At 39.6% G+C, this 14,115-nt stretch overlaps 1 protein-coding gene across 2 annotated transcripts in view; it reads right to left on the bottom strand.

The window, feature by feature from the left end:
• Grhl2 (grainyhead like transcription factor 2) overlaps positions 1-13,842 on the bottom strand; it is a 103,042-nt gene extending 89,200 nt beyond the window's left edge. The window contains exons 1-3 of one of the 2 annotated variants that reach the window (XM_076836030.1): positions 13,654-13,842; positions 5,752-5,819; positions 862-1,255 (exon numbers count right to left, since the gene is read on the bottom strand). In XM_076836030.1, coding sequence (XP_076692145.1) covers positions 862-1,255; positions 5,752-5,819; positions 13,654-13,821 — 630 coding nt within the window. In that variant the 5' untranslated portion in view covers positions 13,822-13,842. The remainder of the gene's footprint in view (positions 1-861; positions 1,256-5,751; positions 5,820-13,653) is intronic. The other variant, XM_076836029.1, reaches the window with a different exon arrangement.
• Between the last annotated feature and the right edge of the window lie 273 nt (positions 13,843-14,115).

Raw genomic sequence — 14,115 nt, 5'->3', positions numbered from 1 at the left:
CAAGTGCCAAGGGAGGGAGAGGGGGTTCAAGGGAACTTTTAGGGTGAAGGAACTTTCTACATGGTGATTCCAAAGACGGCTACACAACTGTATACAAACCAAATCTCTCCAACTCAGTACTCTGAACATATGAACTTAAACAAGCAAGCAAAGATAATCGTTCTTGTACATTCTATGGGCACCTGAAAAAATGTAGTCTCCAGCATGAAATACAAAGTATACACACATAAACTGGACTATAGATAGTACACCTTCTCCTCGAATATTGAATCCAACAAGGTTTTTTAAAATGACATTGTTTTAAAAAAAGAATTGACAGGCAATGTCGTTTGCTACCTATCAATTGGAAGGTTACTACTACAGGAGGTCAAGTTGGAAACTTTACTAAGCAAGATGAATTTCATTTTTTCTTTTTGGTAGGGATTGAACCCAGGGGCACTCAATCACTGAACCACATTTCCAGCCCCCCCCACCGCCTTTTTTTTTTTTTTTTTTTTTTTGTATTTTATTTAGAGACAGGGTCTCACTGAGTTGCACAGGGCCTTGCTAAGTTGCTGAGTCTGGCTTTGAACTCATGATCTTCCTGCCTCAGCCTCTGGAGCCACAGGGATTACAAATGTGCACCACTACGCTTGGAAAGAATATTTCTTAATGCCTCAAAAATATTTAATCTTAAGACTAAAGCTAAAAGAATCTGTCATTTAAGAGTCGAGAAAAAATAGCAATGTTCTACTCACATCCACTCACCTAGAGAAAATTCCAGAATACCAACACATAAAAAAAACCTAAACTCACATTTCCATTCATTTAATCCACCTAAAAAGAGAAGAGAGAGCACAGTGGAGCTCGGCCCTGGCTCACCTCCGTGGTCCCGTCTTTGAAGCCCTCGCTGTAGGTGCTGTCCGGGGTGCTGCGCTGGTCGTCCTTGAGATAGGTGCTGTGGCTGGCGATGGAGGGCAGGTCGTACTGAGTCTGTTCAAAGATAACCACGCGCTGCTCCTCCCCGTCTCCCCGGGTGTAGTGCCCAGGTTGGGTCATGAACACAGGCGTGAAATCTTCAGCTTTGACCACGGTGATCCCTGACACCGGGATGATGGCGGGGCTCTCGGTGAGGTTGACGCTGTACTGTTCCCGCTTTGAGTTCTCCAGGTGCTCTTGATTTAGGGAAAGGTTCACCGGAACCGTCTTTAGGACCTGCACGCGGTTTTCTCCTCCACTCAAATTACTCTGGGCTTCACTGGCGCCGAGACAGTTTCTGTGTGTACAGACCCGCCCCCGCAATGTCATACAATTAGAAAAGTCACCACTTTGCCACGCGCAAGAAAATACCCAATGTGGGCAGTCATTAGGGGGAAGGTTGACAGGGAACCTCACAACAGAATGCAAAGGATCTCTGCATCCCCAGAAGCAGGACAACAAGCCATGCATGTCCCTGGTATCTCCCAATGTCAACTATGCAGAGCATTACTGTTCAAAAAAAAAAGAGTTGACCCTAAATCTGATCATGCTTTTAGACCTAACTTTCAGCTCTTGGGAATAGAGGAACTGGAAGAAATATTTAAAAAACAAAGAGAAACAAACCAGAAATGTAGCACACCTGACTGACGTAAATTTGTCAACAAGTCAAAGGCACAAAAAACAAACAAAAAAAACAATAAAACAATAAAAGAGGAAGGAGGACAGTTTTAAATCAAAAATTATTTAAAAACCCTAATAATCAAGTATGATGAGTGGATGAGTGAATCATGTTTGGACCCTGACTTGAACAAATTGAAGAGATAGTAGGAGGCAGGGGGACTTTTTGAGGAAATTGACTATGGACTAGGAACTTAAGAAAGTAGCATTAACTCAGTTGGTTGTGATAATGATTTTGTGTTTATGTAATAAAATATTGTTTTTAGAGGTCCAAATCAGAAGAGGTTAGAAGTAAAAAGACGGTGGTGTCAGGATTAAAATGAAGGAAGAAAGAGTAAGAGGAAAATTGTGGATACCAAGGTGGTGTGATGAAAATTTATCAGTATGAATTGGAAGATGTAATGAGCATTTGAGGAGGACATTGTACTGTCCTCTGCACTTCTGTATGTGGTTGCAAACTCTCAAACGTTTTTAAGAGAAAGACAGAAACACAACAGGATAAGCATGGTAATTTGAAGAGTGGAAGGAGGGATATTTTTCACCATTCTGTGGGTTAAATTTCTTAAAGGAAAAAAGAAATAAGAATTTATCATTAAAGTATCTTTCCCAAATTGAGAAATAGCTTGAGTACATAGATAGACATTGTTAGCACTGAGGTACTTTTGGATCTTAAGGAAGTGCTATGACTGGGCAGGAAGTGGTGGGCACACCTGTAATCCAAGTGGCTTCAGAGGCTGAGATAGGAGGATCGTGAGTACAAAGCCAGCCTCGGCAAAAGTAAGGTGCTAAGTGAGACTCTGTCTCTAAATAAAATACAAAATAGGGCTGGGGATGTGGCTCAATGGTAAAGTGCTCCTGAGTTCAATCCCTGGTACAAAAAAAGAAAAAAAAAAAAAAAAGCCGTAACTGGGCTTATGGATAACAAGATCTCTGACCTCTTGGCTGGTAGAGAGAAAGAAGTGGGTTTAGAAAATTAATTCTTGGCAGGTTAGAATGAAATACTTTCATTTAGACCAAAGAATTCCAGGAAAGAGCAGAAGCAAAGAGGAACATATAAATGGAAGATAATTATTGATAGAAAAATGATTTTACTAGCAAGATCCCTCTGCTCCGTAAAATTGGAAGAGGGGGCACTTTTATTCATTTATGACTATTCTCCATATTATGGAGATAAATAGACATTTTCCATGAAACCTTGTCTTAGATAATCTGGGATGTTCTGGATTTTTTTAAAATTTGCTTATTTTTTATATAGCATGTACTTTCTGGGGCTGTTTAGCATCTCTTATGGAGTGAAATATTTGAATAAAATTTTGTCTTCCAAAAATTGGGCTCTCTTGGCTCCTTTCTATCATGAGAAGTCCAATAGCCTCTGAGCTCAGCTATCAAGCAAGACATGGGTGTTTTTAGCTTTGAATTTTCAGATAAAACTTCACAGCGAAGTTTGAAGAAAGAAAGGTTCCCCATGAACAAAGCCAAAAGAAAAATAGCTAAACATCTCTAAATCTGTCACCGTTCTGTAGAAACAATAATAATAATTCTAGGAACTCATACAGACATTCTGGCTTTCAGCATTAACCCGTTTTCATGGTAGGATCAATGGAGTGAATCACATATAAGACACAGTGAAGATTTAGAAATTACGTTTCATCTGAATCCAGTTAGGAGGATGATGCCAAAAGCCAGACCACCCATTTACATCAGCACCTCCTAAGCCCCGTTGTTTAGAACATTGCATGGAATGTTAATGGTTGTTCCTTTAAAAAAGAAACCTCATGATAAAATCAGTGCTAAAAAAAAAAAAAAAAAAAAAAAAAAAAAAACAGAAAAAAGTATTGCCATAACAAGACCACCCTGAGTGGGCCTCAACATCATGAACACAGTAAGGGCCCTGGTCATTCCTTCACTAGTTAAATTGGAACCTAGAATTTACCAAACCCCTCTGGAGGAGGAAAAAAAAAAAAAAAACAATTCTTGTGGATAAGGTCCTGCAGATTGAGTAATGATGGGTTTGTCTACCCTGACTGGTTGCCAAGGCAATTACCCACTTTCCACTCTGGACTTCACACAGGCACATTTTTTTGGCTTTGCCAGAATATTCAAGCTTGTCTATAGTCTATTTCAGGCCAGATTTTTCAGTTTTTTATTTCATGTAAAACATGAATTTTAAACAAAGAGCACAAGTCCAAATATCCTCTGGTGTTCTTATTAACTCATAAATAAGCAAACTATAGAGTTGTATAAATCTAGCTGAATTGTTATTACCATATCACCAGGAAATAATCGACTCAGACACCACACTATGATATGTGACTATGCCTCTGTCATGAAATTAACTTCAGAAGCTGATGCCAGAGAATTTTAGAAAGACATCCAAGAAATGGGAAATTAGAACAAAAGAAGAATTATTGTGGGATACTGGCTTACCTGCAATAGAACTTAGAATTGAACTATATTGTAAGAAAAAATTGCCATACAAAGAATGGTGCGCTGAGTACACTTTATAAAAAAATTGGATTGTATCATTGAGAGTCTGTTATTTTCCCCAAGTAGTAACTTCTGTATACAAACAGTTGTAATGATATCATGTTAGCACATGGCACCTTAATTCATGATCACATAGCAGATCAAAATGATATCCTTCCAAATTAGATTCAATGAGAAGTCTGCTAAGTCATAATTATTCTATACAAGGTGGTTTACTCTACCCTCCTGGCCAGGTTTTTTTTTTTTTTTTTTTTAAGGTGCTTCATGGAAATCACAAAAATAATTGCTGAAATACAACGAGTGCTGTCACTTTGAAATATTGTTCTAAAATATGCCTTAATAAAAAATGGCTTCTCTTGCCTCTGATGTATCATGCAGACAGAGCACACCGCCTAGGCTCATTGTGCCCTGACTCCATTGTGATTATTGGCCTAGGCTTAGCAGACAGCACAAGCCATTAGCTCAATAAAACTGGCTGAATGGAGGAAATGTCACAAGACCTGAAGAGTGAGGTCCTGAGACCCCAGGATAGTTTCAGAAAGTCCCTAGTGGAACAGTGAATCGGGCACAGACAGTGTGATCTGCTGGGGTGGGTTATATACAGGGGCTGCAGAGCCCAGGGATGCTAGGAAGCAGAGTAACCTCTGCTAGTAGACAAAAAAAAAAAAAAAAAAAAATCATAATGTCATAGCAGTTTCTATCCAGGACAGGTACATTTCTGACATAGACACTGGCTGGAGATTTTATTTTTCCTGGCTTCATATTTCCATGTGAAAGAAACTTCTAGAGAAAACCCCTGTGATTTCTCTCCATCCCACTGCAGAGGAAAAGTAGATGACTTGAAGGGAAGTAGCTGAAAGGTGGTCCCCTCTTTTTGTTTGGATCATCCTGAACCAAAAGACAGCACCCTGCTGTACCACAGTGGTATGACGTTCTACCTTAAGTCATCTAAGTCAAGACTGAAGATTTATGGGCTACAGATTTCAAGTCACATTCTCCAACTGGTTTCATTAGACATAAAACTGGTGGCATTTTTTCCCCTTTTAAATATCAATTTACCTGTGTCCTGGTTGTTACTGGCTCTTAATTAAAAGGGGCAGAAAGGTGTGTGTGCACAGGGGGTGACACAATGATCTCCTAATGGCTTTCCCACCTTTGCATCTAAAGAGCACTCACACAGATCCTGGCCCTCCACCAGCTGCCTCCCTCGGCTAAGAAGGATCCCTACCACCTCCCTTAGGAAGAGGAATCCTTGATCCTGATCCTTCCGTGTCTCACTCCCTCCAGGCCTGGCGCAGTGGTGGAGCCATGGTACTGGTCAGAAATGTTTACCCCAGCAGTCAGCTCCCTTGCCAGCCTATTCTCAGGCTTCTCAGCCTCCTTGGCAGGCTCCTCGTCTGCAAAGCTTGCTGATGACCTTCTGGATGCATAATCAAAACAATGGAATTTTCTCTCCCTAGTGAGAGATTCAGTTTGGGTCCAAACTCCAACAGGCAGAGGAGGGCAAAGCTTTTTGAACACATCACCTCTCAAGAACAAAATTTCATTAGTTGAATACTACTTTTTTCAAAAAAATGTAGAAAAGGAGATATTCTGGGGGCCCAGTAGATTCCTTTACACCCATCATACCTTTTATCCTGGTCTTCTTGATTGTCACTTGCTTTGTTGACAGACAGCAACCTCTTGTCTCGAGGAACCTGGAAACATGATCAATCAATCAGACTGACATGTAGGCAACAGGGACCGTGGGCAGAACCAGACAGCAGTGTAAACAAAGAAATCACAATGGAACATTCTCTGGGAAGAAATGGCAAATCTGTTACTGTCACGAGATGTTAAAGAGTGAGTAGCTTGAGTGACAATGACAGTGGATCCAGAATAAAAGGGGGTGGTGATAAACATAAGTCACAACAGACATGATTTTGATGACCTTGTCCCTGGCCCTGATACTTCCATGCCCTCCCCACTTTTGGAGAGGAGCAACTTGTATGGGTTGAGTCAGGACATGGGTGCCTTTGAGCAGACAGAAAATATCATGGAGTTACAGAAAGCATCTTGTTAAGGAGCAAAGACTATCCCTTCCCTCTGATAAGGGACATCAGGTGCCAGCAAGAGCAGGGGGATTGAGGAGGGGACCACACTCTCAGCCAGTGGGGGAACAAGCAGCTAATATGCCACCCATTACCACCCTCCCTACACAGCTTGGGAACTTGACTCCACAATTTCTTTTTCCAGTGCACTTTCATTATCATCTTAACCCTAATGCCAACGTGTTACCTGAAGTGTTACTGAAAAGGTGTTAGGAGGACACCCCACCAGCAGTTCTCCAACCATCGTCTCCCTACTGTATCATGGATCCTCTGCTCAGCCATCGTTTCCCAACACATGAGTAAGTAGGTTGGGATTTGTTTGGTTGTTTAGTTTTGTTTTTGTTTTTGTTTTTTACCTGTTTGTCTTTGGATTTTCAATACATCTTCAGATTTTCTTTTAACCAATCTCCTTTGCATCCAAATGCAGCCTCACATCTTAAGATATAAACACATTGACGAGAAATATTCTTCCATTGGACTCCTTGAGTAATTCCTATGGCCCAGATATGTATGCAAGCCCAGGTAGCTGGACTAGGGAGGTGACAGCAGGGTCACCAAGGGTCAAAACCTAAAGCCTGATTGCCTGGGTTTGACTCTGACTAAACTCAGCTTTCCTCATCTCTGTAAACTGAGCTTAATGATCATCCCGTACTTCGTAGGCTTTTAGTAAAATTAAATGAGGTACATTTTTAAAAGCATTTAGAATGTCCGGTGCTTTATAGGTATTTGTTAAAGTAAAATAAATCAATTGTAAGTCCTTTATGTTAATTTGGGGAATCTACAATGTACCAGGCATTGTTAAGTATTAGATAGAAATGGCATGAATAAAACATGGTTCCTGTGACGTATTGAAGAGGACAGATCATAAAATTTCAATACCTAGTACACCAATGTTCATTGCAGCTTTATTCATGATAACCCAAATGAGACAATCCAAGTATATATCAACAGATGAATGGGTAAACAAAATGTGGTGTATCATACATAGGAATATTATTTGGACTTAACAAGGAATGAAATTCTGCTATAATTATGGTAATTATGCTATACTATGGATGAAACTTGATGATATTAAGCTAATAAACTAAGACACAAAAGGACAAAGGTTGTATGAGTCCATTTATATGAGGCACCTAGAATAGGACAAAGTGACAGAAGTCAGAATAGAAATCCCTAGGGGTCGGGCGGGGGAGAATGAGGAGTTAGTGGTGGATGGGTACAGAGTTTCAGCTTGGAAAGATGAGAAAGTCCTGGAGATGAATGGTGGAAATGTTCACATAACTTACTTAGTGCCACTGAACTGTGCACTTAATAATGACTAAATTTGATGTCATGCATATTTTACCAGAATGTGCACTTTTAAGGTAGCAGGGAGAAAACAGTATTTAAGGAGAAGACCCTGTCTCCCCAGATTTCCTGCGGCTGTGTCCTGGTTTATCACACAGCTCATCCCCACCAGGAAGCACCTGGCTTCTCTACACATGTTCCCTAATAGTGTTTTCAAAAAATCCAGTCCCCAGAGATTTGATGTAAAATGAGCTATGTGCAGGGTGCTCTGGAAACCTAGAGGACATAGCTTCCGGCATCACTGAGATTGGGAGAGAATTTATTGGGTGGATGGAGAAAGCTTTCTAGCTATGGGAACTGCTTCTATAAAACCCCAGGATATAAGAGAATAAGGAAGTCATTGCTAGAGCAAGAAATGTATAAGTGGGAGAGGTGACTTCAGAGATTAGTGAAAGCCAGGTGAGGAAGGGCCTTGCACAGGACAGATGTTTTACTTCATTATGATCCCTTCCATAGGTTCTGTGCTATGGCATAAACATGTTCTCCTTGATTTTGAATCATTCCCCACCAACCAAATGGCATGAAATACCCTGTGTCTAAAATCCACCCTCTAGACTCAGCCCCCAGTGCCTCTTGCCTGGGCTGCAACCATCTCCTGAATCATCTCTCCTCTTCTTCACTCAATTCCCACAATTCCTTTCTGCATCCAAGTGGTCTTCATAAAAAATGCAAGTCTGATTTTCTCATGCTGCTACTTAAAACTCTCTCATACTCTTAGGAACATGACCTCCCAAAAGCCTCTCATCTCAGCATGAGCAGCCCAGTTGCTGCTTATCACACTTGAGCCACAGGGTGTCGATGACTATGCAAAGCTCCTTCTCAAAACAGAGCCCTCATACAAAGTTGGCTCAGCTTGGAACACAACCCACTCCCCACCTCCACACCTTTTCCAGATTTATAGTCCTGACTAGACCTCAAGTCCCATTTGAATTTCTGTATCCATGGTAACACCACAATCTCCATGAGTGCCTATCCTGTGCAATTATGTCCTAAGTGCCTAGGATGTAGTAGGTCCTCTCAGAATACTTACTGCAAGAATAAATTCATCAATTCCAATGGCCTAGGGAAGGCAGAACCGAAGAAACAGAAAAAAAAAAAAAAAAAGGGGGGGATTCTAAACTCACTCCAAAGACACATGGAAGGAATTGTTACTGTTGCCCAGAGTCACTAGGATGAGCTCTGGGCAGACAGCTGTGCTCATTCTACAGTGTTGAGCAAAAGCTATAGAGATGATTGCTGGTTGCTGATTATTTGGCTTTGCTGCAATCCAGGCCTTTCTGAACCATGATCACCTTGGACTTTGCAGACTGTTTTCAGAGAAACTGAGACCTCTAAACTCTGCCCCCTCTCTTGAGCACTAGATCCACGTTTACTATATCTCACCTGGACTTCCTACAAGCTCCTCAAACTCTTGATCACCCCAGACTCGTCTAGGCATCTTGCTCTTAGTTCTGAGCTCTCCCCAGCAACTCTCTCTCATACACACAATCAGTTGCCAGTTTTTATTCAAATGAATACTTAATAATTTCTTGAGTATATTGCTTTGTCTCTCTGTAGTGCCTGTTTGAATGGATGATTTAGGAAAAACGCTCACAAATGCTGATCCAGGGAACTCCCCTCCCCCATACTCATCCTTTAGGTCAGTATTTTTCATCTGAACTAATGCAATGGACTGCTTTTTGAACTCTCTCCCCTCAATCCACCTCTCTGTTGTTGCTGCTATAATATGTGTGGATAATATCTCCCATCTATTTCACCTAAGCTCAAAATCCTTTGGAATTGGAGGAAATTTAAGTCAAATGTTATAACACAAGGATTACAAACTTTTCATTTTCTTCTGTAAGCTTTTCTTCATTGTCCATAATGGATTTGCACAAACTTAAATGAAAAGCTGATATACCAAAACATCAAGTTGTTGGCCTTAAATATATGTAATTTCTATTTGTCAATTATTCCTCAAGGAGGCTGGAAAAAAAGAAAAGTAGAAGAGCTGATTTTTTAAAATAATTCTCAACAGCTTATAAATATTTATCATTCATTTATTTTGCAAAAAGCAAGACCATGCACCCAACCCTGGCCTGCCCCTGCCCTCCAACCTGCCCTGGCAGGGCTCTTCAAGACAGAGCTGCCGCCTTCTTGACTGACCTCAGTTCCCTCCCCTGTTCAGCTGCACCATTACTTGGATTCCACTGAGTTCAATTTGGCATTTTATAGCCCATGTTTTCTGTCTCCTGTTCCCTTTATCTGACAGGTTCTCTCCTCATCTGTCCACCTGACAACCTCCTCTATTCTGCAGCAGAGCCGGCATTGCTCCCTCTGGTATGACTGTGGACTCTGGAAAATTGTCAGTCAATTTACTGCTCCTAAACACAGCACTTACTCCACGCGTGGGTTACAGGTTTATAGGTAGTTTATCCTGGCCTGTGACTCTGTGGCTTCTCTGAGTTGGATATCCAATCCACCCTCATAATATCTATCACTACTGTTAGAAGATCATAGCTAAATTGTGAATATTTGTTGGATAAACAAACCAACAAACTACTTCCAGCACTACCAGGTCAGCAGAACAGACAGGCACCTATGACCGGGCAAGTATACTTTTTATTAAAGCTGGAACCAGATTAGAACAAACTCTCAAGGAAAATTAAAGTAAGAGTAAGTTTCTACAGTATGAACGCATCCCCCAAAAGTTCACCTATTGGAAACTTAAACTCTAAATTCATGGTAATGAGATTTGGAAGTGGAACATTTGGGAAGTAATCAGGATCAGAGTAGATTATGAGGATGGGGCCTCAATAGTGACATTTGTGACTTTATGAAAAGACAAAGAGAGACCTGAGCTAGAATACATAATCTGTCATGCTATGTGATATCCTTTACCATGTTATTATGCAGTAAGAATTCCCTCACCAAATGCCAGCTTCATGTCCTGGAACTTTACATCCTCCAGAATTATGAGTTAAATAAACCTTAACTCTCCATAAATTATCTAGTCTGTAGTGTTCAGTTATAGCAACAGAAAACAGACTAAGACATAAATTCAACTCCTTTTTAAAAATATCTAACTAATTAAATCTGTTATGTTTTTCTGTCAAGCCTGAAATTCTAGAAAGTTTCCACTTGACTTTGGAGCTGCTCTTGGTAAGTAGCTTAAACTGCTGTGAGAGCTGCACTGGAATTGAGTCCCTAAATTATAAGAAATTCAATAAGTTCTTTTTTTTAATAAATACCACTTAATTAGTACACAACATAGCAACATATTTTTAATAAATATCACTGAATTAGTACACAACATTCAAATGTATATTTTAAAATTTTGAACTATTTACAAATAGGCTCAAATAAAAGCATTTTTAAGATAGTGGGCATTGTAATGAAATGGATATTAGGAAACCCAGGACTATCCTGTGACCGTGGGTAAATTCCATTTAGTTGTCTAACTCTAAAATGTAAAATCTGATGGGCTTCACTGCAATGATCCTGTGGTGACAGTTAAAAATGTAGGTGAACAAAACTTGAGATCTATAAAGTATTATACCAAGACATGCCTTTGCCAATTTCCAAGGACAGGGAGCACTATTTCTTTTTGTCTTTTTCTTTTTTTGGTATTGGGAATTGAACCCAGTGGTGCTTAACCACTGAGTCATGTTCCCAGCCCTTTTTTATATTATATTTAGAGTCAGGGTCTTGCTGAGTTACTTAAGGCCTTGTTAAGTTGCTGAGGCTGGCTTTGAACTTGCGATCCTCCTGCCTCAGCCTTCAAACTTCAAAAGAGGTATAAAAAGTTGATAAAATTTAAATGATAATGTGACAGTAATTGTTAACATTAATTTAACTTCACAGTTTATATTCTTTAAAAAGTGAGAAATCACTCCTATTTCATTAACATGTCACTTTGCCATAGGAGAAGGCCTATCATCCCAGGATGTTTAACTTTATAACTCTAAACCCAGTATACATACACTATAGGCATCCCAGAGAACAGACAAAGCCTCAAAAATGATCATTGGAAACAAGTCCAATAATTCTTTTCACAGGCACTAAAATGTTTCAAGCAAAAAGAAAGCAAATCTTCTGTGAAATGAAGGGAGCCAGAACCCTAATAGATCTTGGAAAATATTAATTCAGTACAAAGAGCTGTAGACTTGGCTACAATTTGAGTTTTATGTATTCCATATCCTATGTCACACATTATTGACAGAAAACAATATTTCAACTTTCCTTTGAATCTCAGTAAATGTGTCAGAGGAGAGGTAATCTAGGTACCACATTTAATAATACTTGATTATCAATATTTACTAATACTAGATTATTCTCTGACCCTATGGGAAATAAAATACATTTTAAGCAAGACTTTTTTTTTCACTGATTAAAAGTAAAGAATTGTCATCAAATATAGACATCTAAAACTATGTTCATTTCACAATGACAGAATAAAATAAAGAACAATATATTTCTTCTAAATAGTAAAGCTATTAACTGAAATACTAGCATTACAAAAGTTAGAAAAATGTAATTATCTGAATGATTAAATCAGAATCACTTTAATGATTGTCAATGGATTTTAAAAATTAAATAAAACTGTCAAGATTTGATTATTTTTCCTCTCATTAGGGAAAACTACTTTCTAAGGATGAAACCAAAAAAAAAAAAAAAAGCTGAACCTCAACAAATGATCTAGGGCATAAAGCAGATTTGATGATCTGAGCTTCAGAATGATCCCCAAAAGGATTTTGAAAATTTTCACTCCAAAACATTTAGAATTTATCCTTGTACTTTTCAAATGAGATCTTTAGTCAGAAAAGATAAAGAATAAGAAACAACCACAAACAGGAAAGAAGAAAGAAAAGTCTACCATGAAACCATTTGGGTTCTCAGGCTTCTTTTTTTTATGTTTAAGTTATTCCTTTATTGTCAGGAAATGAAATGTAAAGCATCCTTGCATCTGGAATCCACTTTTTCCAAATATTAAGGTCCTTCTCACCATATCAGGAGTCCTGTTGGGAGTTTCACACTTTCATAGAAGACCACAACATCTGCCAACTCTGCTGGACTGGATAAAGGGGGATGTCTGCCTAGACCAGCAAGGGTGAAAAGCACTTCATAGAGTTCTCCAGCATTCCCCAACAACAAAGACATGTTCATTAGAGTTAATAATATCTTCATTTAAAAAACCCTGGTTGGCTGACCTGTCCATCCCTCACAGCTGTCACTCACCCTTGCTCTTCATCTCAGATAAGACAACAGGAAGCGGAGACTGATGATCACTAAAAGGGAAATTGCTCTTCCTGATGATATTGTCCAAGGATGTTAGTCCCATGATGCAGAGAGGGCTTTCATCCCCAGATAAGAGCAACACAGCCAGCTCACCACTGTGCCAATTCCCAGCATAAAACAAAGATGTTCACAGTCAAATCCAGGCAATGTATACCCATCCTTCAGCAAACACTTGTTTATTTTATTTACATTTCAACAATGCTAAGAGAGTAGTCAAATCAGTTATAGTCCCTCAAGACAGACTGTTTCTTCTTGTGGGGTTTCCTGAAATGTTCTATTTTGTAAGTGCTATAAAGCAAGTATTTTTTCTAAGGTTGCATTTATTTCATTTTCAGGATTTTTCAAAATAGAAGTTTAGTGCCTGTTGAAACTAATAGAGGCAGTAAGGATTAAAATTGCTGCAAGTCTTCCCCTTAAATATTCCCTGTAAAACTGAAAACTCTAGAGGCAACCTAATGACCTGAGAACTGAGCAATAGCTAAATGTTGGTACAGCCACACAATGTAATATGCTTTATTCACCAAAAAATCATAACCACAAAGTAAACATGCCAGTAAGGAAGTATGAGTGATATGATGTTAAGCAAGAATTATATGTACATAATAGCTATGAATGTGCACAAAGGACATGAGAAACAGTTATCCCCAAACGGACATTTCCTCTGTTGGGTGTGAGGTTGGGCTTCACAGATGAGTTCGAAAAGAGGCAAAGAGAACAGAAGAGGCTGAATTCCACAGAAGTCCCCTGGCCTGCTCCTCCCATCAGCAGGGGAGCCCTGGAGGCAGGAAGAATGGGAAAGCAAGAGGGCAGAACCCACCTTGTAGTAGTCATAGAGCAGGCCTAGGGCGGCAGCACTGTCCTCGTCACCATTGATGCTCATCATCGCTTTGGTGGCCGCTGTCAGGGGGTTCTCCAGGTACGACTTCCAGGCTTCATCCTCGCTGGTGTAGGCTCTTCGGGTGTTGAACGGAGGGTCACTGGGCATGGGCACTAAGGCCACTAGTCTTTTATTACTGTGAAAACATAAGAAATGTGGGGTTCATTATCAGGGAATTTTCCTTTATGCCCCTAACAAAATACTTTATGTGGACAAGTATTGGTTTGTATACTAGTTTCCTAGAATGGGGGAGAAGAAAGGAAAGGTTAAAACTAAGGCGACTGATGTGCGGCATTTATAAAATCACTAATTAATTTTTTCACTATGAAAAGTACTAACAGTCTTTAAAAGGTAGCCTAAGTAGTGTTTAAGTTGGTCCCCTTCGAACTTGGCTTTCCATAT

This window comes from Callospermophilus lateralis, chromosome 16, assembly GCF_048772815.1.
Source record: "Callospermophilus lateralis isolate mCalLat2 chromosome 16, mCalLat2.hap1, whole genome shotgun sequence".
NCBI lineage: Eukaryota > Metazoa > Chordata > Mammalia > Rodentia > Sciuridae > Callospermophilus > Callospermophilus lateralis.
Note: the sequence above shows the minus strand (reverse complement) of the source record. Positions and strands in the feature narration are given on the sequence as shown.